The following is a 25,546-nucleotide window of genomic DNA, read 5'->3' on the forward strand; positions in this document are numbered from 1 at the left end:
GAAACTGGATCTGCTACCTTACAGCACTGAAGGCAAAAATTAACTCAAAATGGGTCAAAGACATGAACGTAAGAGACTGAACTACAGAATTCCTAGTCAGGAGTGAAGCACTGTGGAAAAGTGTGTCGTTGGTACAAGCAAGGCCATAGGTTTAAACCCAGTACCAACAAGAAGAAAAACCTAAAGGCAAGCAATGACAACAAAACAGACAAATCAGACTTCAACAAAGTTAAAACCCCTGTGGCAATGAGCACCATTAAAAAAAAAAAAAAAAAAAAAAAGACAACTCACAGAATGGGTTGCAAATCATATCAGATAAAGGTGTGGCATTCAGAATATACCAAAAACAATTCAATGAAAATGGGTGGCAAATTTGAATAGACATCTTTTTCAAAGAAAACAGAGCACATGAAAAAGATTGTTCAAATGAAAATCATGAGATAGCATATCAAATTCTCTAGGACAGGCACACTAAAAAATGGGCAATAACAAGTGTTAACAGGAATGTGAAGAAACTGCAACCCTCTTATATTGCCAGTGGGTTATAAAATGGTACAGCTTTGCCGGGCGTGGTGGCGCACACTTGTAATCCCCGCGCTTGGGAGGCAGAGACAGGAGGATCGTGCAGGTTCAAAGCCAGCCACGCACGCTGGCTTAGGAGACCCTGTTTCCAAATAAAAATGTAAAAATAGGTCTGGGAGTGTAGCCCGGAGGTAGAAGGGCTTCCAGGAACCCCAGTACCACTAGCACCCCCCAAAAAAAAGGTACAGCTTTGAAAAAATTTGGTAGTTCCTCAAATGTTAAATGTGGAGTTACCCCCTGAGCCAACAAGTCCACTCCTTGGACAGACTCAAGAGAAACTTAAATGTTTGTTCATGCAAAAACTTGTACATGAATGTTCATATCAGAATTATTAATAGCCATAATAACCCAAATGTCCATTAAATGATGAACAGATACATTACAGGTGTTTTATTTTAAAAGGGAATGTTATTTACATGCTTTGATATGAACAAACCTTGATATAATACTTAGTAAAAGAAGCAAGATATAAAAAAATCATATAGCAGATGATTATACTTATATAAAATATCTATAATATGTAAGTATATAGTGATTCTTATAGAGTAGTAGTTGCCAGGGAATAGGGAGTTATCTCTTAAAGGGTAAGAATATGGTTTCTTGTTAGAGTGAATATTATCATACCAGAATGAATTTTATGGTATATCAGTTATATCTCAATTAAATAAAAGCTGGATGTGGTGGCACATGGCTGTAATTCTAGCACTTGGGAGGCTGACAGGAGGATCACATGTTTGAGTCTAACCTCATCAACTTTAGCAAGTCTCTCAGCAACTTAGTGAAATGCCCTGAGTTCAATCCGCAGTAGCATTTCTATACACAAAAAGTATTTATTTACTTATTTTTGTGGTATTGGGGATTGAACCTAGGGCATCTCAGTAAATTGTTGAGGGCCTCACTCTATCTAAACCCACAGATCTATTTTATTTTTTATTTTTATTTTGAAACAGGGTCTCACGAAGTTGTGGAGAGCCTAAGATGCCGAGGCTGGCCATGAACCTCCAAAACTGTCTCATCCTCTCACATACTGAGATTACAGGCATGTGTCATCACACCCAGCTAAAAAAATTATTTTTAAGATGCCAAAATTCACCCTGGCCACCTGACAGGTAGACTTGGCCTGGGGAATAAAAAAATAAATGCAGTTTACTTAATATATGTTAGTGTTACATATATTTAATTTCCTTGTACATTTATACTCAACAGTTTTTCATATTTTGACAAAAAATTTGTCAAAAACAGTCCATGAAAGATCACAGAACAATCAATTTTTCCCACTTATTATTAAAATTACTTTGTATGATTCAGATTATGGAGTTGTTTTTTTTTTTTTTTTTTTTTTGCAGGTCTGGGGATGGAACCGGGGCGGGGGGGGGGGGGGGCATTTGACCTCCGAGCTACACCCCTTGCCCTATTTTTTTTTAAAATTCTTTATTTTGAAACCAGATCTGAGTTGCAGAGGGCCTCACTAAGTAGCTGAGGCTGTCCGCGAACCTCCCGAATGCTGGGATTACAAGCGTGCGCCACAACGCCCGGCTATGGAGTTACTTTTTACAGTCCTGAACTATCATGCAAATCAAGGACTACCTGTTCATAGTCAGAAATTACCACCTGAGGCGTCTCTTAAACTATTAAGCTAATTTGAGGATAATTACCTACTTACCTACCTACCTAACTTGAGCTTATTACTCACCTGTAGTTCTTCTGCTGTGGAAACATCTAGTCCAGTTAGATCTTGGATTCTCATATTAATTCGCGAAACGACAGGGTTTTCATAGCCAGAGAGCCAGGCACTAAGGACAAGAAGAAAATACTAGTATTACTGATACTGCTTCAATACATGAAGATCAATAATTATAACTTTAAAATATAGGACAATAAATACTGAAAGGCTTTTAGTTAATCTGATTATTTAATGAACTTTTTATTACATGAATAATTTTAAAGTATATCACATTCTATAGTTAGAGGCTAGAAAGGAAAAATTAATCTCATTTGTTATAGTTTCTATAAAAACAGTAGCATTACTGTAAGGCTATATACGTTAAGAATTTCTTTCTCATGCCGGGCATGGTGGCACACGCTTGTAATCCCTGCACTTGGGAGGCTGAGACAGAAGGATCGTGCAGGTTTGAAGCCAGCCTCGCTGGCCTAAGAGACCCTGTTTCTCTGTGTGTGTGTGTGTGTGTGTGTGTGTGTGTGTGTGTGTGTGTGTACGTACGCACGCGCGCGTCTGGGAGTATAGCCCAGAGGTAGAAGGGCTTCCAAAAAAGAATTTCTTTCTCTTTCCCTCTCTCAGACAAGGTCTCACTATGTTCTCTAGGCTGGTCTCCAACTCCTGGGCTCAAGCAATCCTCTTGCTTTAGCTTTCTAAGAAGCTGGTACTATAGGTATTTAACAGTGTGCCAAGGCTTAAATTGAAAATTTCTAAAATATTCTAGAAAAATACATACCAAGTGAAAATAATTGTCTCTTCCACATTAGATATGAGAATTGACTGGGGTGGAGGTCAAAGGGTCTTTATCTACATCTATATAATGATAATGTTTTATAGGAAACATTCATGTCACCTTCTTAAATAAAAATAAGTTTGTAGAAAAAATGAATACTATACTTAGAAGACCCAATAAACTCAACCAGTGTGGAGGAGCCTCAGAAGAATGGGAATGTACATACTGTATGACTCAACTATACCACTCCTGGGTATCTATCCAAAAGAATGGAAACCAGACTACCAGAGTAATGTATACATGTCTGTTTATAGCTGCTCAATTTACAATTGCCAAACTATAGCTGAGATGTCCATCAACAGATAAATAGATGACAAAACTATGGGATATATACACAATAGAATTCTACTCAGCAATAAAGAAAAATAAAATTAAGTCTTATACAGGGAAATGGGTAGAACTGGAGGACATTATGCTAAGTGAGATTAGTCAGTCACAAAAAGTGAAAGGTTAGATGTTCTCCCTAATATGTGGAAGCTAAGGAGAAAACGGGACATAGGAGGAACTTAAGATAGAGGAGAAACTTAGTTGAGTGAAGAAGGGGACCTAATGAGGGAGATGGGAGGGGGAAGAGGGAAACATCTCAATGGTCATGATGTCTATCAAAACCCGTCACTGCTGAGCATGGGAAGGAGGGGAGGGGAAAGAAATGAGGGAACTATGGGAGGGCTCAATGAGGACTGTGTGCATGCATGCATCTCTCACCCTGAGCTTCAACAAGGTGTATGATTACAATGTACCAATAAAATAGAAAAAAAGTTTATATGTAGAGGAGGAGAAAGTCATGGCATTAAAGCCATGATTACTCAAAAGCTTAAAATTGTCAATTGTATCCCTCTTACGAAACTGAGATAAAGTCAGTTCCAAAATGATGTAGAACTACCTCCAAACCAGGAATTTGTTGATCTGGTAGGTAGGTCTATGTTCTAACTTTATTCTGCTCTTAACTGGTTGATTTTAGCCAACAACAGAACCTCCTTTAACAAATAACTTTACTGAGGTCTAACTGACATACAAAAATTATACACACTTAGCAGGGTGTGGTGGCGCACGCTTGTAATCCCAGCATTTGGGAGGCTGAGACTGGAGGATCGCAGTTCGCGGCCAGCCTTAGCTACTTAGTGAGACTCTTTGCAACTCAGTGAGACCCTGTTTCAAAATAAAGAATCAAAAATAGGGCTGGAGGTGTCACTCAGAGGTAGAATGCCCCTGGGTTCCATCCCCAGTACCATACACACACACCAAAAAAAAAAAAAAAAATTATATACACTTAATGTGTACATTTTGATGGGTTTGGACACACACACACACACACACACACACACACACACATATAACTATTGCCATAATAAGTAGTAAATATCCATCACCTCCAAAGTTCTTGTTTTAAAATTTTGGTTTCATAGTAAGAATACTTGAGGTGTATAAAAATAGGTTTTATAAAAGAACCCAAATATATTCACTGAGATAGTTATAATATTGAAGATGCAAAGAAACTCGAAACCTCAGGTATTACTGGTGAAAATACAAAATAATTAACAATCATGATAAACAGCTCGGCACTTCCTCAAAATGAAAACACAAATAGGGTATGGTGGTGCACACTTTTAATTCCAGTACTTGGGAAGCTGAGACAGGAGGACTGTAGGTTCCTGGCCAGCCTCAGCAACTTAGTGAGATCTTATCTCAAAAATAAAGAATAAAACAGGGCTGGGTGTGTAGCTCAGAGGTAGAAAGCCACTGGGTTCAATCCCCATTACCTCACACACAAAAAAGTTCAAATTCAATCACACATACCACAGTCTCAGCTACCTGGGAGGCTGAGACAGGATGGTTTTAAGTCTGAGGTCATCCTTTACAACTCAGTGGGACCCTGTATAAAAAATAAAAAAAAATTAAAAAAATTAAAAAAAAAAAGGCTGGGGACATAGTTCTAAAGTATAGCACCCCTGAGTTTAATTTAATTCTCAGTACCACAAAAAAGTTACTATATGAGCCAGAAATTCTACTTTTAGGTATATACTCTGATAAAAATTATGTGTCCATACAAAACGAGTACAGAAATATTCATTGCAGCATTACTAATAACAACCAAAAAGAAACAATCCAAATATTGATCAACTGATGAACAGATACATAAAATGGAATATTAGTGTTCCATAAAGAGGAATAAAGTACACACTATAACATGGATGGAACTTTACATACTCAGTGAAAGAAGGTAGATATATAAAAGGCCACGTTATATGATTCTATGTATATAAAAGCTATAAAACAGACAAATCAATAGATATAGAGAGCAGATTAGAGTTGCCAGGGGATGGTGTTGAGGGAATTGGGGAATGACTTCTAACGGGCAGAGGATTTCTGGGCGAGAGGCTGACAAAAGTGTTGTGGAGTTAGATAATGGTGATGGCTGCCAAGGCTAAAAAGAGTAAAACCCACTCAATTATACGATTCAAACGGGTGAATTTTATGGTGGAACTCCAGGTGTGAGTTCCTGGATTAAAACCAAACTAAATTAGATTAGAACCAAACTAAATGCAAAGGGCTAAATTAAACTATATCCTTTTCTGTTTGAACGTGGGCCTTCTACCTCCGAGCTCCGTTTCCAGTCCTTTTCCAGTCCTTTTTCGACTTTTGTTGTGAAACAGTCTCACTATGTTGCCGGGGCTGTCCCTGAGTCTGAAGCTCCTGCCTCGCTTCCCTTACTGGGGTCATAGGCATGGGCCACGCGCCCAGCTGGCTGTACCTGCTTATGTGCACTTTTGCTGGTTTACCTGTCCAGTTCTTTTTTTTTTTTTTTTTTTTTTTGGTGGTACTGGGGTTCCTGGAAGCCCTTCTACCTCCAGGCTACACTCCCAGATCTATTTTTACATTTTTATTTGGAAACAGGGTCTCCTAAGCCATTGTGCACGGCTGGCTTCGAACCTGAGCGATCCTCCTGTCTTTGCCTCCCAAGCGTGTGTATTACAAGCGTGCGCCACCACGCCCGGCTATAGGAGACATTTAAATTCCCAAAAAGACAAGAGCAAAACAGACCCTCTCCACAACACATTATAATTAAAATGCAGGTTGGATTAAAGACAAGGTCCAACTATATGTTGCTGGCAAGAGACAACTCCTCTCAGCAAAGAGAGCCATTGACTGAAAGTGAAAGGAAAGCAAATGATATTCCGGGCAAATGAAGCTTCTGAAAGCAGGCAGGAGCAACTACTCTATCTGACAAGGCAGACACCAAGCCAAAAGTAGTCAGAAGCGATAAAGGAGGTCACTTGATACTGGCAAAGGACACAACCCAATAAGAAATAACGATGGTAAATACTTATGCCCCAACCATTAGTATTCCTAATAACATAGAGCAAATACCACGTGACATAAAGGCCCAGGAAGACCCCAATACAATTATACTACATGATTTCAGCACAACTTTCTCACCAATAGATGGATCATCTGGACCTAAAATCAGCAGACACATTTCAGACCTACAAATACTAAAAGTCAAATAAATATAATAGATATCTACAGAGTATTTCATCCAACAATAGCTGAATATACTTCTCAGCTCTCATAAAACTTTCTTCAAAATCAACTATTTTTGGGGCCACAATGCAAGTCTTAGCAAATAGAAAAAAAAGAAACCCATATAATTCCTTTTATCAGATCATAACAGAGCAAAATTAGAAATCAACAGCAAGAAAAACTATGGAAACTAGAAACACATGGAAACTGTATGATATTCTTTTAAATGATGAATCAGTCATAGAAGAAATAAGGAGAAACTTAAAAATCTTAGAATCAAATGAGAATAAAAATATAACATAACAGAATCTTTGGGGACAGTATGAAGGCAGTTCTAAGAGGAAAGTTTATAGTTATGAGTACCTTACACAAAAAATCAGAAAGATCTGAAATAAACCTAATGATACATCTCAAGGTCCTAGGAAACCAAATCCAAAACCAATAAAAGAAAGGAAACAACACATACTGGAGCTGAAATTAATGAAATAAGAAAATAAAAATAATGATAAAGGATCAGTGTAATGAAGGTCTGCTTCCTTGAAAAGATGGGCAAGACTGATAAATGCTTAGCCAAACTAAACAAAAGAAAGAAAAAACCCAAATTAATAAAATTAGAGACAAAAAGGAGATATCACCAAAATCCAGAGAAACCTTATGGGCATGGTGGAGAACACCTATAATCCCATTACTTGGTAGGCTGAGACAGGACGATTCCAAGTTCAAAGCCAGTGCACAGTAATGTAACGAGACTCCTCCTTCTTCTCCTTCTCCTTCTCCTCCTTCTCCTTTTTCTTCTTCCCCTCCCCCTCCTCCTTTTTTTTTTTTTTTTTTGGTGGTACTGAGTGTGGAACCAAGGGGTTTTTCTACCTCTGGGCTATATTCCCACATCTATTTTATACTTTATTTGGAAACAGGGTCTCACTAAGTTGCTGAGAGTCTTACTAAGTAGCTGAGGCTGGCGTTGAACCTGTGTGATCCTCCTATCTCAGCCTCCCAAGCGCTGAGATTACAAGTGTGCGCAACCGCGCCTGGCTTAACAAGACTCTTTCAAAATAAAAAAAAAAAAAAAGGGCTGGGGAGAGAGGAGGTAGAGAGGAGGTAGTGAGCAGCAGAAACCCCATGGGTTCGATCACCAGTACTCAAAGACAGACAGACAAACAAACAAAACAAACAAACATGAATTTTGGAGAAAAGACAGCCTTTTAAACAAATGGTATTGGTAAAACTACATATCCATATGTAAAAGAATGAAATTAGATCCCTCTCACCCCGCATGAGTCACAATCAAAATACATTCAAGACCTAGACAGTTGACTAGATGTGAAACTGCTGGATGAACACAGAGGCAACACTGCAACACAGAGGCTCTGCCCATGACTTCCTTAAAAAATAAAACCAACAATTAATACATGGGATAGCATCAAATTAAAAAGCTTCAGCACAGCAAAGAAAAAAAGTGTGAGAATAGCGCCTACGAAGTGGGAGAAAATCATTGCCAGGTACTCTTCTGATAGGGGATTAATATCCAAAATATATAAAAAATAAAAAACTTACCCCCAAAGAAGAAAACCAATAAATAAATGAGCAAAGGGTCTAAACAGACATTTCTCAAAAGAAGAAATTCTTGGTGGGATTGTGTATTAGTACAACTACTCTGAAGTTTCCTCATAAAACTAGGAATAGAAATAACATGTGACCTAGCTAAATCACTCCTTGGAATTTATCCAAAAGAATTAAAGTCAGCATATTATAGGGATACATGTCTAGCCATGTTTATAGCATTCCAACTCACAGTAGCCAAGGTATGAAACCAGTCAAGCTGTCTGTCAATAGATGAATGGATAAAGAAAATGGGGTACATATATATACATAATAAAGCTTCATTAAGCCATAAAGAAAATTATGACATTTGCAGGGAAATGGTTGAAACCTTGACAGCATCATGTTAAGTGGCATAAACCTGACTTAGTTACGGGTCCTATGTTTTCTCTCTTATATGGAAGCTAGAGAGAAAGTCAATAAGAGGAAGAGCTCATGAAAGGAGAAGACAAATAAGTAGAGGAGAGGAAGGTGATCAGGAGGAGGGGAGAAACTGGGGGATGAAACTCATTAAATACTGTCATGTACATTTATGAATATATCACAATGAATTCTACTATTATGTATAATTATAATACACCAATAAAACAAATTAACTGTGGAATCTAGCTGGTGCACTTCAAGTGCCCATTGTACATTTTTTCAACCTTCCTGTAGGTTTGAGAATTTTATATTTTAAAAATATAATTTCAAGCCAGGTATGGTGGCACATGCTTGTAATTCCAGTTGGGAGGCTCTGACAGGAGGATCATGGATTCATGGCCAGCGCCAGCAACTTAGTGAAATCCTTCTACAATTTAAAGAATTTGCCGGGGGGAGGGAGAAAGGGAAAGGGAGAGGAAGGAGTGAAAGAGAGAAGAAATGAAATAATTTTTAGAATATTAAAGAACTATGGGGGTTACCTATAGGCAAGATAGACTGAGGCTTATGATTGTCCAAGGTTAGGTTCAATCCAACAGCAGAGCCGAGGACAGAATCCAGGTGAGGGCACCAGCGCCTCTGCCTGCGGCAGTGTGGCAGAGCCACCCTGCTCAACTGCAGTGAGCAGCAGCACGCCCTGAATGTGTAGGCTTCAGGTCTGGAAGCCCTGAGTGGGGGCTCTGATGATTCCTATAATCACACAGTAGTCTTGGAGCCACTAGAAACCTACCAATTGTTCCACTGTTCTTATGTCTGAGGTGGATGATCAATTTTTTTTAAAATGCAAGGTGGGAGGTATGCCACCAGTTTTGGTCCCTCCATCATGTTGGTTTCCTCCAGATCTCGATATGGGAGGGTTTGTGGTTTGCCAGTGTATTTCACCATAATAATCCTTATAATTTCAAATGTATTCTTGCTGGGCATGGTGGCACACGTTTGGAGGAGGATCATGTTTCACCAACAGTCTCAGCTACTTAGTGAGGCCCTCTGCAACTCAGTGAGACACTGTTTCAAAATAAAGAATTTAAAAAAAGGGGGTTGGGGGTGTAGCTCAGAGGTAAAATGCCACTGGGTTCCATCCCCAGTACAGCAAAAGTAAAATAATAATAATAATAAATAAAACAAAAAAGGAAAATTCCATTTCTCTGATTAAATAATTTTTTTTTTAATTTAGAAACAGGGTTTTGCTAAGGTGCTGAGGCTGGCCTCGAATCTGTGATTCTCCTGTCTCAGCCTCCCAAGTACTGGGATTAAGGTATGTGCTGCAGCACCCAGAAGCCTTTTGTCTTTAATACTGACAGATAAGATTTGACAAAAGTTAAAGATGATTAGTAATATTATAAATAGAAAACCAGGCTGGTCTGGGACTCCTGGTCTTATGTGCCCCTCCTGCCTCAGCCTCCTGATTAACTAGGAGTAGGGGTGTGCCCATTTATCCCTGGCTTAAACTTGAAAGAATTTTTTTAAACAGTAAAGGATTTCCACACATATTCTGCCAAAAAGAATCCCGTTTGCTGGAATGTTGGAATAATTTTTACTCCCACAAGATGATGGAATCCCTTAGAAATTTCTCAAAGTAAGTTTTTTGAAATTCTTTCTAGAACTTTTCAAACTACAGATGTTCCCAAAGCAAAAGGATCATTATATTAACTGGCATCAAAACTCATAAACTATTCTCCATTTTGCATCTTGTAATTTATCTTGTAATTTTTAAACAGAATTTTCATTTATTTTACTTATAAAACTCTTCAAAATTCAGATTTGCCGTGTGTGTATATATGTGATAATGCCTCAATACAGCTATTAGAATCTTAAAATAGTAGAAAACTTGTTAGGCCTGGTGGCAGTCCCAGCACTTGGGAGGCTGAAAGAGCAGAATCACAAGACACCCAGCAAGCAGCGCGGCTCGGTGAGGTATGGTTTCAAAATAACACGTAAAAAGGGCCGGGAGCGTAGCTTGGAGGCAGAATGCCCCAGGTTCAATCCCCAGCATGACACAGAAAGAGAAGTGGAAAATTTTTTACTTATTAGGATATAAAATACAGGACTAGGGCTGTAGTTCAGTAGTACAGCACTTGCCGCGCATGCACAGACTCTACACTTCAATCCTCCGTACCCCTTCCAAACACATGTGTATGTATCTGTGCAGAGACACTTTGTACACTTGATACTTTATGGGGATAATTTCTTCTTTAACAGTTAAGACCTGTTTCTCATATATATATTTCTAGTTCTCATATATATATTTCTCGCACAGGTTCGAAGCCAGCCTCAGCTGGCTTAAGAGACCCTGTTTCCAAATTAAAAAATGTATAAAATAGGTCTGGGAGTGTATCCTGGAGGTAGAAGGGCTTCCAGGAACCCCAGTACCACCAAAAAAATAGAGAGGGTTGCCGAACAATTTTCCTTAAAAAATACAAAGTAAAGTCATATAGTATGAAAATTTTCACTAGGTTGTTTTAAACACACACACACACACACACACACACACACACACACACACACACACACTACATAGCTTGCTGAGCATAAATGAAATTATTATGGTCTTATTCAGAGGCTTCTAGTGCTACTGACTAAATGTGTTCTGCTGTCATTTATAATGTATAATATAAATGGTTGTATTCTTCTCAGAAACTTAATAAAGCTGCTTCTTAGAGCCATAAAACTAGAATACTTTATAAACTCAGTTTGAAATATTTAACAGTGGTTTACTTTGATTGGTAAGAGTTAAATGACTGGGGGCTGGATATTCCTTCAGAAGGTCCACTGACATATGGCAAGTTTCCAAAAATGTTACTTTAATTTTTGTGTGTGCTACTCGGAGACTGACCCCAGTAGTATTCTAGCTCTGAGCTATACCCCCAAGCTCTATTTTACTTTTTTATTCTGAAAAAGGGTCTCATTAAGTTACCCTGCATTGGCTTCAAACCTGAGATCCATCTGTCTTAGCCTCTCAAGACTGAGTACAGCCGTGCATCAAAAAAATGTTTTCTAAAACTTTCAACTCAGCCGGGCGTGTGGTGCACGCTAATCCAAGTACTTGGGAGATGAGAAAGGAGGATCGCAGGTTCACAGCAGCCCTGTGAGGCCCTCTGCAACTTAGTGAGACCGTTTCAAAATAAAACATAAAAATAGGGGTAGGGGGTGTAGCTGAGAGGTAGAATGCCCGAGTTCTACCTGCAAATAAATAAAAAAAAATTTTAAATATAAATCTTTTAACTCATGTAACTTTGTTGTATATGCTTCCTGGAAGCATCCAAATCTAGAGAACTTAAATACTTATTAACTTTATGATAGAAAAGATGTCTAAAGCCATGCAACAATTTCTAATAAAATATATGACAGTTTACTTTATTCTTTAAAAAGGGGCTAATTCAGGGGCCAGGATGTAGCTCAGTGGCAAAGCGCCTGCTTTGCAGGTGTGGCACTCTGGGTTTGATCCCCGGTTCCAAAAAAGACAAAAGAAAGAACCCCTTTAAAAGGGGGCTAATTCAGCGAATCACAGAAAGTATATGTTTTCTCTAATATGTGCAAGCAAGGGAGTAATGAGGATACCAGGGGTCTTCAGATAATGAAGGAAAGCCTCAGTGGAGCCAGGGAGGTGGTCTACGGGGAGGGGAGGAGAAAAAGTGAGGTTCATTAATGGAATTATTACTGTGTATACGTACGTGAAAATATGACTGTCAATCTCAGTACTCTGCATTGGGAAGTAGGCAGATGAGGGCACCAAGTGCTGTGTGCATGTATGTCACTGTCAACATGATTTACATTATGATGTGAGGCTACAATACACCCCTGAAAAATAGCATATTAAAAAAAGTAAAAAAGCATATTTGATGTTTAAATGGTTTAAAAGGGAAGCTAATCTTTGTAGAAATGAACAATGTTCTATAATAAAACATAAAATTAGCTTAACTTAAAATTAGGCTTAATTGTAGCCAGGCGTGGTGGCGCAGGCTTGTAATCCCCGCGCCTGGGAGGCGGAGACAGGAGGATCGCACAGTTTCGGAGCCAGCCTCACTGGCTTAAGAGACCCTGTTTCCAAATTTAAAAATGTATAAAATAGGTCTGGGAGTGTAGCCTGGAGGTAGAAGGGCTTCCAGGAACCCCAGTACCACCAAAAAAAAAAAAAAAAAAAAAAAAAAAAAAAAAAATTAAATAAATAAAAAATAAAAAAATTAGGCATAACTGCAATGCTCAGAAGCATCGTATAGTGTCTTTGCGTGCGTGCGTGCATGCCTGCGTGCGTGCATGTGTGTGGTACTGGGAATTGAACCCAGGTGCATTCTACCTCTGAGCTATATCTCCAACCCTATTTTCTTCTTTATTTTGAAACAGGTCTTACAATGTTGTGGAGGGCCTCACAAGTTGCTGAGGCTGGCCTCAACCTGCAATCCTCCTGTCTCAGCCTCCTAAACTGAGATGAGTGATTACAAGCATGTGCCATCACACCCGGCTCATATAGTATATCTTAAAACATGTCTACTGAAATTGGTTTCTGCAAATTTTTATCATCTACTAGTGTTTCTTAAAGATAACTGGCTCCTATGATTAAAAATCTTATTACGGCAAATTTAAATTTTCTTCACTTCTTCTGACAGGGTTCATGACACTATACCTTAAAATACGGCACCCTGGTATTTGAAGATATTTAGGAAGCTAGAAGGTTTCTGTACCCTTTTCCTACACTTCTCCCCAAAGCACAGGCTATGAAAGAATTCTCTGGCCTCCCTTTAAAACAGCAATTTTTTCCCCTGAGGTATCCTCCTTAGACCTTAAGGTCTTATTCACAAAGATGCAGAGCTGCCCAGACGTATCAGAACAAACAGGCCTTGCTAAATTCGCTCCAGGTTATCACCGTTGGGTTATTCCCCTTTTGCCCAATCATACTTCTGCATGACTGTCCACTCCATCAAACTTAACATAAAAATACATAAGAATCACTAATCCCTTGGGACTTAATTTCTGAAGGCTCCCTCGTCATGTAAAACTTGTTTTAAAATAAATTCATATGCTTTCTTCTTATTAATCTCTCTTTTGTTACAAGAATCTTAGCCATAAACCTAGCAAGAGATAAACAAACAAACAACAAAGTTTGCCCCTGACATTTATTGGAGCAAGAAGGCAAGTTGTGGTATAAGGCACAATTAGGAAACCATAATATGTATATAGTGATGTTTAAGGTTAATGTATAAAGGACATATAACTCTATTCAAAAAAGAGTAAGGAAATATTAGATCAATGCATTCTGTCTAACCTTTGTAGTACTTTGGCTATGACTTACAGTTTTTAAATTTTTTTGTTTGGGTACTTTCTAAATTACCTGCTAAAAATCTATATACCTCTTGTCCTTTGCAGAAAATAGATGGAACTTGAGAGCATTGTTTTTAGTGAAATAACCCAGACTCAGATAGTCAAGGGTAGTATATTTTTTCTCATGTAGAAGTTAGAGAGAAAAAAAGGTAACAAAAGAGGGAGTGTGTGCTCCTCATGAAAACAGAAGGGAGACCAGCAGAGTAGACGATGGGAACCAGGGGGAGTGAGGAGAGGAGGGAAAGGAGAGGTTCTGAGGGATAAATTGACTAAATTAGATAATGTGCATGCACAAATTCTAATAATGAATCCCACTACTACTTACAATGCATCAATAAATATATCTATGTGAGCTGGGGATGTAGCTTAGTGGTAGAGAACCTGCCTAGAATGCACAGGGCCCTGACTTTGATCCCCAGTCCCTTCATACAAACGAAACCCTCTATGTACTTACTATTTTTTAATTGGTAACTAAAATTTTCAGCTTCAAATCAGTTCATCTTGTCACCCTGAAGATATTGGTAATTTCTGGAAACTGATTACTTTTAAAGTGTATCTAGTGAAATCTAAACACCATAATGATTTGATGCCTATTATCCATTTATAAGACATAGATACAATTATTAATACTTAGAAATTTTACACCATAATTGTTTTCTCTGGAACTTTCATTTTCATTCCATTCTTATCCTAGAACAGTGGTTCTCAACAGAGACAGAGTGGAGTCCTTGGAGATGGCGATGAGGACTCAGCTTACCAGGTAACATTTGACAATGTCTGGGAATATTTTTAATTGTTACAACTGGCAAAAAGGTGCTAGGAGCATCTAGTGGATGCCAGAGATACTGCTAAAGATCCTACAAAGCTCAAGATAGCCCTCAATAACAAAGAATTATCTGATTCAAATGTCAATAGTACTGAGATTAAGAAGTCCTGTCCTATAGTGAAACATTTTATACCTGAAAGTCTTCTAGTCATCATATGTTTTTAAAATAAAAATATTTATATAATTGGTAAAAAGATAAATTCTCTGTAACATAAGGATCTGTGTTAATGTCTTCTGGACTACATTACTACAGTTATTAGTAGTACTCATTAACCTAAACAATATTAATCACTATCAAATATAAATGAAAATATGCTTAAATATACCTAATGAGATGGGTGGAACTTATCTTTAGCTATTGTTATCTGCGGATAAATATTTAGGGTTAGAATTAAACAGAATTCATTATAATGATACTTCTGTTTTCATTTTTATGAGACCTAAGACATCTTCTTCATATAAGTCAGCAAAAAAGTTCTGTTAAAATAATGTTGATCAATCATGTGAGCTCTTTAAGTTATATATCTATGTTATACAGTGCTCTATTTAAAAAGAAATATTTTAGTGATCTATCAGCTAACAACCTAATTACATTCTCCTTAAACATTGTTAAAAGCAAGGAATTTAAAACTGACTTGCAAAGCCTTTATTATGTAGACATTCAAGGCATTGACTTTCCTTAATACCTAAAGTTACTGGGTGACACAGAGAATTTTTTTACCCGTGTTTACAACAAGGTTCAAATTAGACTCACCTCCATAAGGGTCTTTGGGAACTTCTCGTATTTCCATAGAGAATACAACTCTATATATCAGGGTTTGACGCGTCTTACTGGGCACTTGTAATCTGATAAATTACTTTGGAAGATGTCTATTAATGGCCCCACGGCCATGTCTATTTATTGGTTTACTATGTAAATTCAAGCACAGATGTTGTCAAATACCTACAGCTAACAATCTTGGTCTTAGAAGCCATATCATGGATTTTGTGAAAATTAAATTCTCAAGGAAGAAAATGATCCATATATCACTAGAATTCTCTCCATTACTCCCTTACCTCTTAGATACTCTGTACTGTGCTGTGGTCAATTTTCCAGTCTCAGGGTCATGTACTGTAGCTCGGCTCAGCTACAAAAAAAGAGAAAGGACAAGGACTTACTCCAGTAGCAGGCAATTTTTGGCTTTTGTTTGTTTTGTTTTGCCAAGCCACAGGTGATTGGAAGGATTCAGATTGGTCTGGATGGTAAACAATGGTTTCAAATCAGCAAAATACATTTAGAAGGTGGCCGTAAGAACAACCACTTCTAAATCAAAAGAACATGGGTTGACAGATTTTTGTTGATTTATTGTCCTTTCACTTTTTTTAAAAAAATAATTTGAAATTATATGTAAATGACTTTATAGCACTGGGTTTCACATGAGTTTCCCCGATCTAGAAGTTTAATATTCTTCAAATATTTTTTGGAAAAATAACCTAGTTGCTTTATGTACATTTTAAAAAACTCTCCAACATAAAACTGGTTTTAAAAGTAAAAGGCAACTAAGTTCACAAGTAATTTTTGATGACTGAGTTCAGAAGCAATAACTGTTCTTTCCAATGCCAACGTGGGAGTCAACAAGATTTTTTTTCTTCAATATGAACTCCAAAAGGAAGAATAAAGATTACTCCATAATGACAATCCTCTTTTATAAAATATAAGAACAAAGGCCAGCACAGTCCCCATGAAGGGTGATGTGACTCACTGCAGCACTTGAGAACACCAGAGAAGGGTGTAAGCAAAGATTATTTTTTACCAGATTAACCAGGCTGCTGCTTTTCTTTATTTCCCACTTTGGCAAAAAAAGGGGAAAAAGAAAACAAGTATCAGGCCATTTCTTGGATATTTGATCTTAAGAAAAATACAAAGCATATTAATTCCTCAACATAACATACCAATTAAAGATTAAAAATAGAACTTCTAGTTAAAAGGAAAAGCTTGTGAAACACAAAGTAGTTTATCTAAGTGTAATCCTGTGTGTATGTATGTGTAAGGCGGTGACTTGAGCTGGAGACTAAACATGACCTACTTCCCTTGAGTAAATAAAAATTCCTGTAGGATGTACAAAATACTCATTAGAGGGAAAATACGCAGCACATCTTACCTTTTGCTAATTCTGTAATGTACCGTCTCCAAGTCTCCTGTTATTGGATTTGAAATGGTGGCTCGCCTCAGCTGTGAAGCCAACCATCAAAACAGTTGCATTACAAGACAAAAAATGAATCATATTTATCCAACCAGACAAAATTCTGGTTTTTTCTTTCTCATTCTTCTTTTTCCCCCAAAGGAGAGTGAATAGAGGAAACAACTCCATACACTTCCAGTCACCTTGTGCTGGGCAGCAAAAGCCAATTGTTTCCTTAGGTTTTAGGATTTTTAAAAAATTTTGTTTTTGTGTTGCATGAACAGAGGGTACATAAACAAAAGAGATTGGAAAGTAGAGCCCTTTCAGTGGTTAAAGGATGTGACAGTGAGGAAAAGAGAAATTTCTAAAATCTGAAGTATAACTTATAAGAATGGCTATTTACAATTAATGATCAATTCCAAAACCTCTGACTTTAACTTTTAGTGACAGAACCATTTACAAAGGTTAATACTGTTTAAAACTCATTTTAAGGTCAATCTCCACTCAATAACATATACAGTGAAATAGTCTTGAATTACAGAAAGGTACATGAAAAGAACTCATAAATGTTAAAAATAGTAGGAAAGAGATGACAGCCAAGATAATTATTTCAAACTTCTTTTTAAGTGGGAGAATAATCCTGATACTACAAAAGAATATAAAATTGTGTTGCCACTGAATTTACTGACAACTCAAATATTCTTTCAGATCAAAATGTAATGTAGAGCCAGGCATGGTGGCGCATGCTTGTAATCCCAGCATTTGGGAGGCTGAGACTAGAGGATCGTGGTTCGCAGACAGCCTCAGCTACTTAGTGAGGCCCTCTGCAACTCAGTGAGACCCGGTTTCAAAATAAAGATTAAAAAAATAGGGCAGAGGGTATAGCTCAGAGGTCGAATGCCCCTGGGTTCCATCCCCAGACCCACAAAACAAAACAAAACAAACAAACAAAAGTAATGTAGAAGGTATGAAAAAGCTGAGCTTTGAATGCCTTCTGAAATTACAACTACAAAATTTATAGAAAAGTTTTTCGGCAAGACAATGAAACACAAATTTGGTACATGTGAATAAAAATCTCATTTGATTTTCATAATGCAGTATTTAAAACCCAGCTGTAGAGTCACTTGTGTTGATAACAAACTAAGAAAAACTGGCACAAACACAGCATAGTTAGCAACTCCATTGTGTCGAGGCAACAGTATCTAAAACTATCAGTGGAGTTAGTGTCCTATCAGCGATCATATCTGCTACCTTATAAAGAAAAAAAGATACAGAAGCACAATAAGTTGAAAAGAAAAAAGGAAAAAAAGATTACCCTTGGTTTTGCTAGATCTTTGACAATCTCAATCTCTGTATCAGAAATAATATCATGGAAGCGAATAATACGAGGCTTGTCCCATTCATCTTCCTGCTTGGCGGGAGCCAGAATAAATTTAGGATTCCGATTTCCATCATGGTAGCGGCAAAACAGCTTTTTTTGTCTCCGAGGAGTCTAAACATAACGTTAAAAAAAATGGTAAGTATATTACAGTTGTAATATCGTTAATACTTAATTCCTATGCAGATAAATAGCAATAATCATTTTGCATATACATGGAATATCTCTGGAAGAATACACAAAAAGAAGCAGTACCCTGAAAATATTTTGCATTAAACAGGACTTTTAGGGTTTTAAATTTTAATTAATGACTTTTCTGGGGGAGAGATGGGAGTCTTTAGGAAGAAAAGGTAGGATTTCTCTTTTCATCTTTCTCTCATCAAAATAAAGTTTAGGCAAGGCATGGTGGCACACACCTAAAATAATCCCAGTAGTTGGGAGGCTGGGAGAGCATCATAGGTTTGAGACCGGTCTTAGCAAGACTCTCAGCAACCTAAGTGAGACTCTATTTCAAAACAAAATAAATTAAAAAAAAAAATGAAAAGGGCTAGGGTGTAGCTCAGAGGTAGAATGTCCCTGGGGTTCAATCCCTAGTACTACATAGAAAGAAAAGAAAAAAAGAAAAGAAAAGAAAGGAAAGGAAGGAAGGAAGGAGTGAGTGGAAGGGGAAAGGAAAGGGGAGAAAGCAGCCAGGTGCTTTTATTAGGGGGTATAAAAATATAGCAGTCAAGACAGATATGGTGGCACATACCATATCTGTATGGTAATCTCAATACTTGTCAGGCTGAGTCAAAGGACCACAGGTTTAAGACTAGAACACAGTAACTTAGTGAGATACAGTTTCAATTAAAACATGGGCAGGACTGGTATGTAGCTCAGAGGTACAATGTCTTTGGGTTCAATCCATAGTACCATAGAAAAACAGAGTAGCTAACAAAGCAAATAAATGTTCCCTTCAGTCATGTATTAATGAAATTTTCTACTGATTCTTTTCTTGATTAAATAAATGTGTCTAGCCGGGCGTGGTGGCGCACGCTTGTAATCCCAGCGCTTAGGAGGTTGAGACAGGAGGATCACACAGGTTCAAAGCCAGCCTCAGCTACTTAGTGAGGCTCTCAGCAACTTAGTGAGACCCTGTTTCCAAATAAAGTATTAAAAAAAAGGTCTGGGAGTATGGCCCGGAGGTAGAAAAGCCCCTGGGTTCCACCTCCAGCGCCACAATAAATAAATAAATAAATAAATAAATAAATAAATAAATAAATAAATAGAGTGTGTCATATACTATAACAGGAATAGTGTTAATTATTAAGCAATATAATAAAAATGATTTATGTTAATTTTTCTTGTACTTTGCCTAGTTTTATATCAAATAAATCTTTTATATAATGAGATAAATTTAATCATTTGAAAAAAAGGGTTCTCCTTTGATTGTGGACAAAATGAACATATATATGTCCTATTAACAAACTGGCAAATTAGCAGGCTCCTGTTTTGTGCACATAGTTCTTTTTTGTTCTCATCTTTAAGAATTATAAAGGGCAATAAAAAAAGTGCTTACTTTTGGAAATCTGAATACTATCTACACATATGATAATATTATAGAACTACTGGGGATTCTTTAGGTGTAAAAATGGCTAGTTACTGTTAGAGTTTTTTTTTTTTTTTTTTTCCTTGTGGTACTGTGGATGGAACCCAGGGGCATTCTACCTGTGAGCTATATCCACACTATATCCACAGACCTATTTTATTCTTTATTTTGAAAAGGGTCTCAAGTTGCAGAGAGGCTCACAAATTGCTGAGGCTGGGCGCGAACCTGTGATCCTCCTGTCTCAGTCTCCCAAATGCTAGGATTATAAATGTGTACTACCACACCCAGCTCACATGAAGAAGGCTCCATGGTCAATTAATTTTGCTCATGCATATTATATCCACAATGATGTACATTATCAATAAAAAGGCTCTGAGAAGTCCTGAGGCTAAACAAAACCTATGCCTGACTTTCTTTAACAAATGTTCCTTAGACTTGGAACTTTTTCAGTTTGGGCCGAATATCTATTGATATCCTAAGGAGCTAGCAGTCTGAGTTATAAGTACATAAATATAAACATACAATAAATAAAAAAATATTTACAGACATAGTTGAGTTTTTTAAAGAAAAAATGGGCCAGTTGTGGTGGTTTATGCTTGTAATCCCAGCATTCGGGAGGCAGAGACTGGAGGATCGCAGTTTGCAGACAGCCTCAGCTAGTGAGGCACCTTGCAACTCAGTGAGACCCTGTTTCAAAAATAAAGAATAAAGCCGGGCGTGGTGGCGCACGCTTGTAATCCCTGCGCTTGGGAGGCAGAGACAGGAGGATCGCGCAGTTTCGAAGCCAGCCACGTGCACTGGCTTAGGAGACCCTGTTTCCAAATAAAATATAAAATAGGTCTGGGAGTGTAGCCTGGAGGTAGAAGGGCTTCCAGGAACCCAGTACCACCAAAAAATAAAAAAATAAAAAAAAATATTAGGGCTAGGGGTGTCACTCAGAGCTAGGATGCCCCTGGGTTCCATCCCCGGTACGGAAGGAAGGAAGGAAGGAAGGAAGGAAGGAAGGAAGGAAGGAAGGAGAAATGTTAAAAATGTTAAACGTCAAAATCTGTTGAACATCAGCATTTTGAGTAGTTTGCTTGTTTGTTTGGTACTGGAGATTAAATCCAGGGAGATTCTACTTCTAAGCTACACTCCCAGCTCTTTAAATTTCTGAAGCAGGATTTAACTAAGTTGCTAGGGTTTTTGCTAAGTTGCTGAGGCTGGCCTCAAATTTGCAACCCTCCTGTCTCAGCTTCCCAAGTACTGGAATTACAAGTATGTGCCACTGTTCCTGGCTGAGTATTTCTTAAATAGACCTAAAACATTTCATTAAGAAATCTTTGTTTGGTACAGGGGATTGAATCTAGGGACATTTTATCTCTGAGCTATTTTAGTCTTTTATTTTGAAATAGGGTCTAAGTTGTGGAGGGCCTAATTAAATGCTGAGGCTAGCCTTCAAACTTTGATCTTCCTGTCTCAGCTTCCCAAGTACTTATTATATGTGCCACCATGCCAGGCTGACTAAGAAATTTTTAAGACTGAAAAGGAGCAAAACCATAACAGATGAATCTTTTATGGCTCATAAAACATTAGAATAGTGTGCTTTTTTGCATCAAATATAAGAATGATCACTTCCCTTAAATTGATTTGATTCTTCACCCTCAAAAGCAAACCTCTTTTGATCTGTGAATTTATTGCCATGAATGTATGTAATGGTATATGATTCATAAGTTTCATATTAAATATTTTACTAGCAACTGGAGCATGTTAACTGTGATAAAGGTAATGGGCATAATATATTTTAAACAATTATTCTGATTTTTATCACATAGGCTGAAGTATAAAAGAACTCTGGTTCTCTCTAAAACTATGTAAAACACATACACACACACACACACACACACACACACACACACACACACACACACAATTGGCTTTTCCACTTTACCATTTTGATACCCTCCCCACGGCACAGCATTTCGTACTTCTGTCTCTCTGGCAGGTAATCCACAGCGATTCCTTTTTTCTTTGGTGTGGTCTTCTGGTCAGACTGATCATCTGAAGCAGACTTATTGGTGTCTTTTTCTTTAGCCATTATATACTCAAAGTATTTTAAGTTACCATTAGCTCTCTGATGTTCAGGATCTATTAGAAGAGAAATAAAGCAAACTCATGGGTAAGTTTATAGTTGTTCAAGTATCACAATACAATAATGGAAGTATAGGGGATCATATAATTTATCTTCTAAACCAGAATTTGAGGGAGGAGGCATTAATAAAAATTAATTTACCAAAACAATAGGTATAAACTAGTACTTTCCCAAGTAAATCAGGACATAAAGTCACCCTATATATGAACAGTTCTGGAGACAAAAACAGCCTTTTATTTCAAGATAGCAGTTATTGCTTCTACTTCGAGAACTTACTAATTAGCTAAAGGAATATGTTCAATTTGATGTCAAATGAATCTTAAAAATTACTAAAAATTGAATCTTAAAAATTTACTAATGAATCTTAAAAATTTACTAATTTTACTTATTTCAAGAAATAGAAAAAAAATTCTGAGACTGAGAGTAATCACTAGAAATCTAGGAGAAATCTATTCCTAGATGGTAAAGACAAAGCATACAGTTCAAAAGAAACCCTTACCACAGATAGGTTATAAATACAAAACTCAGTCTACATTTGAGGGCTCAGTGGATGTCAGCTCCAAATTTCTAAGTAAGAAGGAAAAAGGAAACTAAAGATGTAATATTCAAATAAGCCACAGTCCACTGACTGCCTCAGAATTGCTAGTGATAGTTTTTAGCTACCTTTTAGTAGACGAAAAAAAGGACTGCACCACCCATTCAGTTAAAAAAGAAAGAAAAAATCTAAACAACCACACAGATAAAAATAAAAAAGGCAGAACAGGAAAAGAGACTTCACTTGTGACGTTAATTGAAATGTTAGGAAATCTATTCCTAGATGGTAAAATATTTCTTGTTCTTTAGAAACTGCTTATAAGATATAACATAATATACAATAAAAGCCTAATTTTACAAAAGGGAAAATGCTTGTGTGAAGAAAAGAGGAATGTATATCACAATGAAACAAAAATTCATGTGCACCTTTGGAATGACTTTTCTAAATCTTTTTCTGTTTTTGACAATGAGTACAAAAGTATGTTTTAAGTCACAAGGAAATTCACTGGAAAATACTGAAGAAAAAAAAAAAGATCTGAATTAACACCTTAATTCACCCATTTACTAAGCAGTAAACCAACTATCAAAAGTTCACTTTTGTAACGCCGGGTGTGGTGGCGCATACTTGTAATCCCCACGCTTGGGAGGCGGAGAAGGGAGGATGGCACAGGTTCGAAGCCAGCTGCACTGGCTTAAGAGACCCTGTTTCCAAATATAAAAAAAAAGTACGAAATAGGTCTGAGAGTGTAGCCCGGAGGTAGAAGGGCTTCCAGAAACCCCAGTATCACCAAAAAAATTAAAAAAGTTCCCTTTTGTATATCACTGTCAACATGATTTATACTTTTGAGACTATAATGCACCAATAAAAGCACAGTAAATAAAAAGTTCACTTTTAGATGATCAGTCTTTTGAGCTATTTTACTTTCCTAACATACACATATCTTCACTTTTTTTTTGGGGGGGGGCAGTACTGGGGATGGAACCCAGGGGCATTCTACCTCCGAGCTACACTTTTAGCGCTATTTTTTATTCTTTATTTTGAAACATGGTCTCACTGAGTTGCAGATGGTCTCACTAAGTAACTGAGGCTGTCCATAAACTGCAATCCTCTTGTCTCGGCCTCCTGAATGCTGGGATTACAAGAGTGTGCCACCACGCCCACTTATATCTTCACATTTATAAAGTCTGTATATCTTTACATTTTAAATCTTCAGTATGGCCAAGTACAGTGGTACATATCCATAATCCCAGCTGCTGGGGAGGCTGAGGAAGGAGGATCACAAGTGTAAAATGAGCCTCAGCCTGGGCTCAATTCCCAATACTACAAACAGAACATCCCCAAAACTTCATTATATACCAAAGGTTGCCTTAATTTATTATTGTGTAAATTCTGGACTCCACCTCCAAAAATTATGATTTAGTAAGACTCAAAGTAGAAATTAAGGAATTTTTCATTTCTAACTGGCATCCAAGTAATTCTGCTGTATGTGGTCCCTGAACCGTACCTGTAGAAACACTACATCTCTGTTCAAAACTCTAGTGGTAAAATTCTCATAAGACCCCATATTTTTCTAACATTTGAATATGAAATGCAATAAACCAATAACATTCTTCAAAGAAACTGATTAACATTTAACATGTCATCATGGTGAATAAACCTTTTTTACTGAGTTATTTAGCTTGGTAAGATCCAATTTTGAAATTCCTAGAGAATAGAGAGCACAGAACACAGCCACTGTTGTAGTATGATTGGATGACAAAAACAAGTTGCCGTTTACTTTGACAATAAACAGAGGATAAAATGTGTCTGAAAGAGAAGACTTTTGACTTTTTTTGTGTGTGTGTGGTACTGGGGTTCCTGGAAGCCCTTCTAACTCCGGCTATACTCCCAGACCTATTTTATACTTTTATTTGGAAACAGGGTCTCTTAAGCCAGTGCAGCTGACTTCGAACCTGCGCGATCCTCCTGTCTCAGCCTCCCAAGCGCAGGGATTACAAGCGTGCGCCACCACACCCAGCAAGACTTTTGACTTTTAACAGATAAAAAGTACCAAAGGTATACATACGTACAAATGGATGGATGAACACAAACAAACAGAGATAGGTAATATATATCCCCAGTACAATTACAACCTTAAATTGGGCCCAGATAACATACCTAGCTCAAGAAGCTTCTTTGTGAGCAAAAGAGCCTTATCCAGGTCTCCCTGCTGGTACACTGCATAGCTCAAATAATCTAGGACAGAGACTTTATCTATGGCAGAAACCTCGCCTTCATCCAGCTGTCTTAGTGCTTGTTCCATCCATAGTTCTGTGTGGTAATAATCTGCTTCTGTATAAGCCACTTTGCCCAACTCAAAGCAGTCCTCAGCTGTTAGAAAAGATTTGTGTTTTACTCCTATGGGGGTGGAGGGGGAGAAATACAGAGAGCTTCAGACATTTTCATATTACTCTGCATTTACTTAGTACTGTATAGCTACCAAAGTGCTACTTCGCTTTCAATTTAACTTTACAACAATCCTGAGGTAGAAAAAGCAAAATCACCCCACTTACATAAACAAAGGAACAACTTACAAGGTAATGTAGCAAGACAGGAATCACACAGTTAGTAAAAAAAAAAAAGGTACCTAAAAAACTCAAAACTTAAGACTACCAGCCATCATACCCAAAGCAAACATCAATTAAGTTGAAATACGCTATTCTGTAACACAGCAGATACCACATCTGAGGCATACTATCTTACTCCTAAACCACCTGGACAAGAGATGAAGTACAGGAAGTGGCTAACTTGTCACCTGGTTTCCTTCTTTTATCTTCCTTTTAAAATGGCATCAATGACATGCAATTTACATACCACAGAGTTCACCCACTGAACTGTAATAGTTCACTGCAATAATTCTTAGTATATTTACAGAGTTATTCAATGGCCATCACAGTCATAATTTTAGAACGTTTTTATCATCCCTAAAAGAAACCCT

The 25,546-nt window shown here is 37.4% G+C and overlaps 1 protein-coding gene across 3 annotated transcripts in view; it reads right to left on the reverse strand.

Moving 5' to 3' along the window:
- The window catches only part of P4HA1 (prolyl 4-hydroxylase subunit alpha 1), a gene marked incomplete at both ends in the record, with an annotated part of 50,155 nt that overhangs the window by 13,755 nt on the left and 10,854 nt on the right, over positions 1-25,546 (reverse strand). For 2 of the 3 annotated variants that reach the window (XM_080693784.1, XM_080693782.1), the window contains 5 exons: positions 2,276-2,375; positions 15,832-15,902; positions 18,253-18,429; positions 21,834-22,030; positions 24,727-24,966. In XM_080693784.1, coding sequence (XP_080549910.1) covers positions 2,276-2,375; positions 15,832-15,902; positions 18,253-18,429; positions 21,834-22,030; positions 24,727-24,966 — 785 coding nt within the window. Of the gene's footprint in view, positions 1-2,275; positions 2,376-15,831; positions 15,903-16,916; positions 16,988-18,252; positions 18,430-21,833; positions 22,031-24,726; positions 24,967-25,546 lie in introns of all 3 variants that reach the window. The other variant, XM_080693783.1, reaches the window with a different exon arrangement.

This window comes from Muscardinus avellanarius, assembly GCF_963383645.1.
Source record: "Muscardinus avellanarius genome assembly, chromosome: 4".
In the NCBI taxonomy this organism is placed as follows: domain Eukaryota; kingdom Metazoa; phylum Chordata; class Mammalia; order Rodentia; family Gliridae; genus Muscardinus; species Muscardinus avellanarius.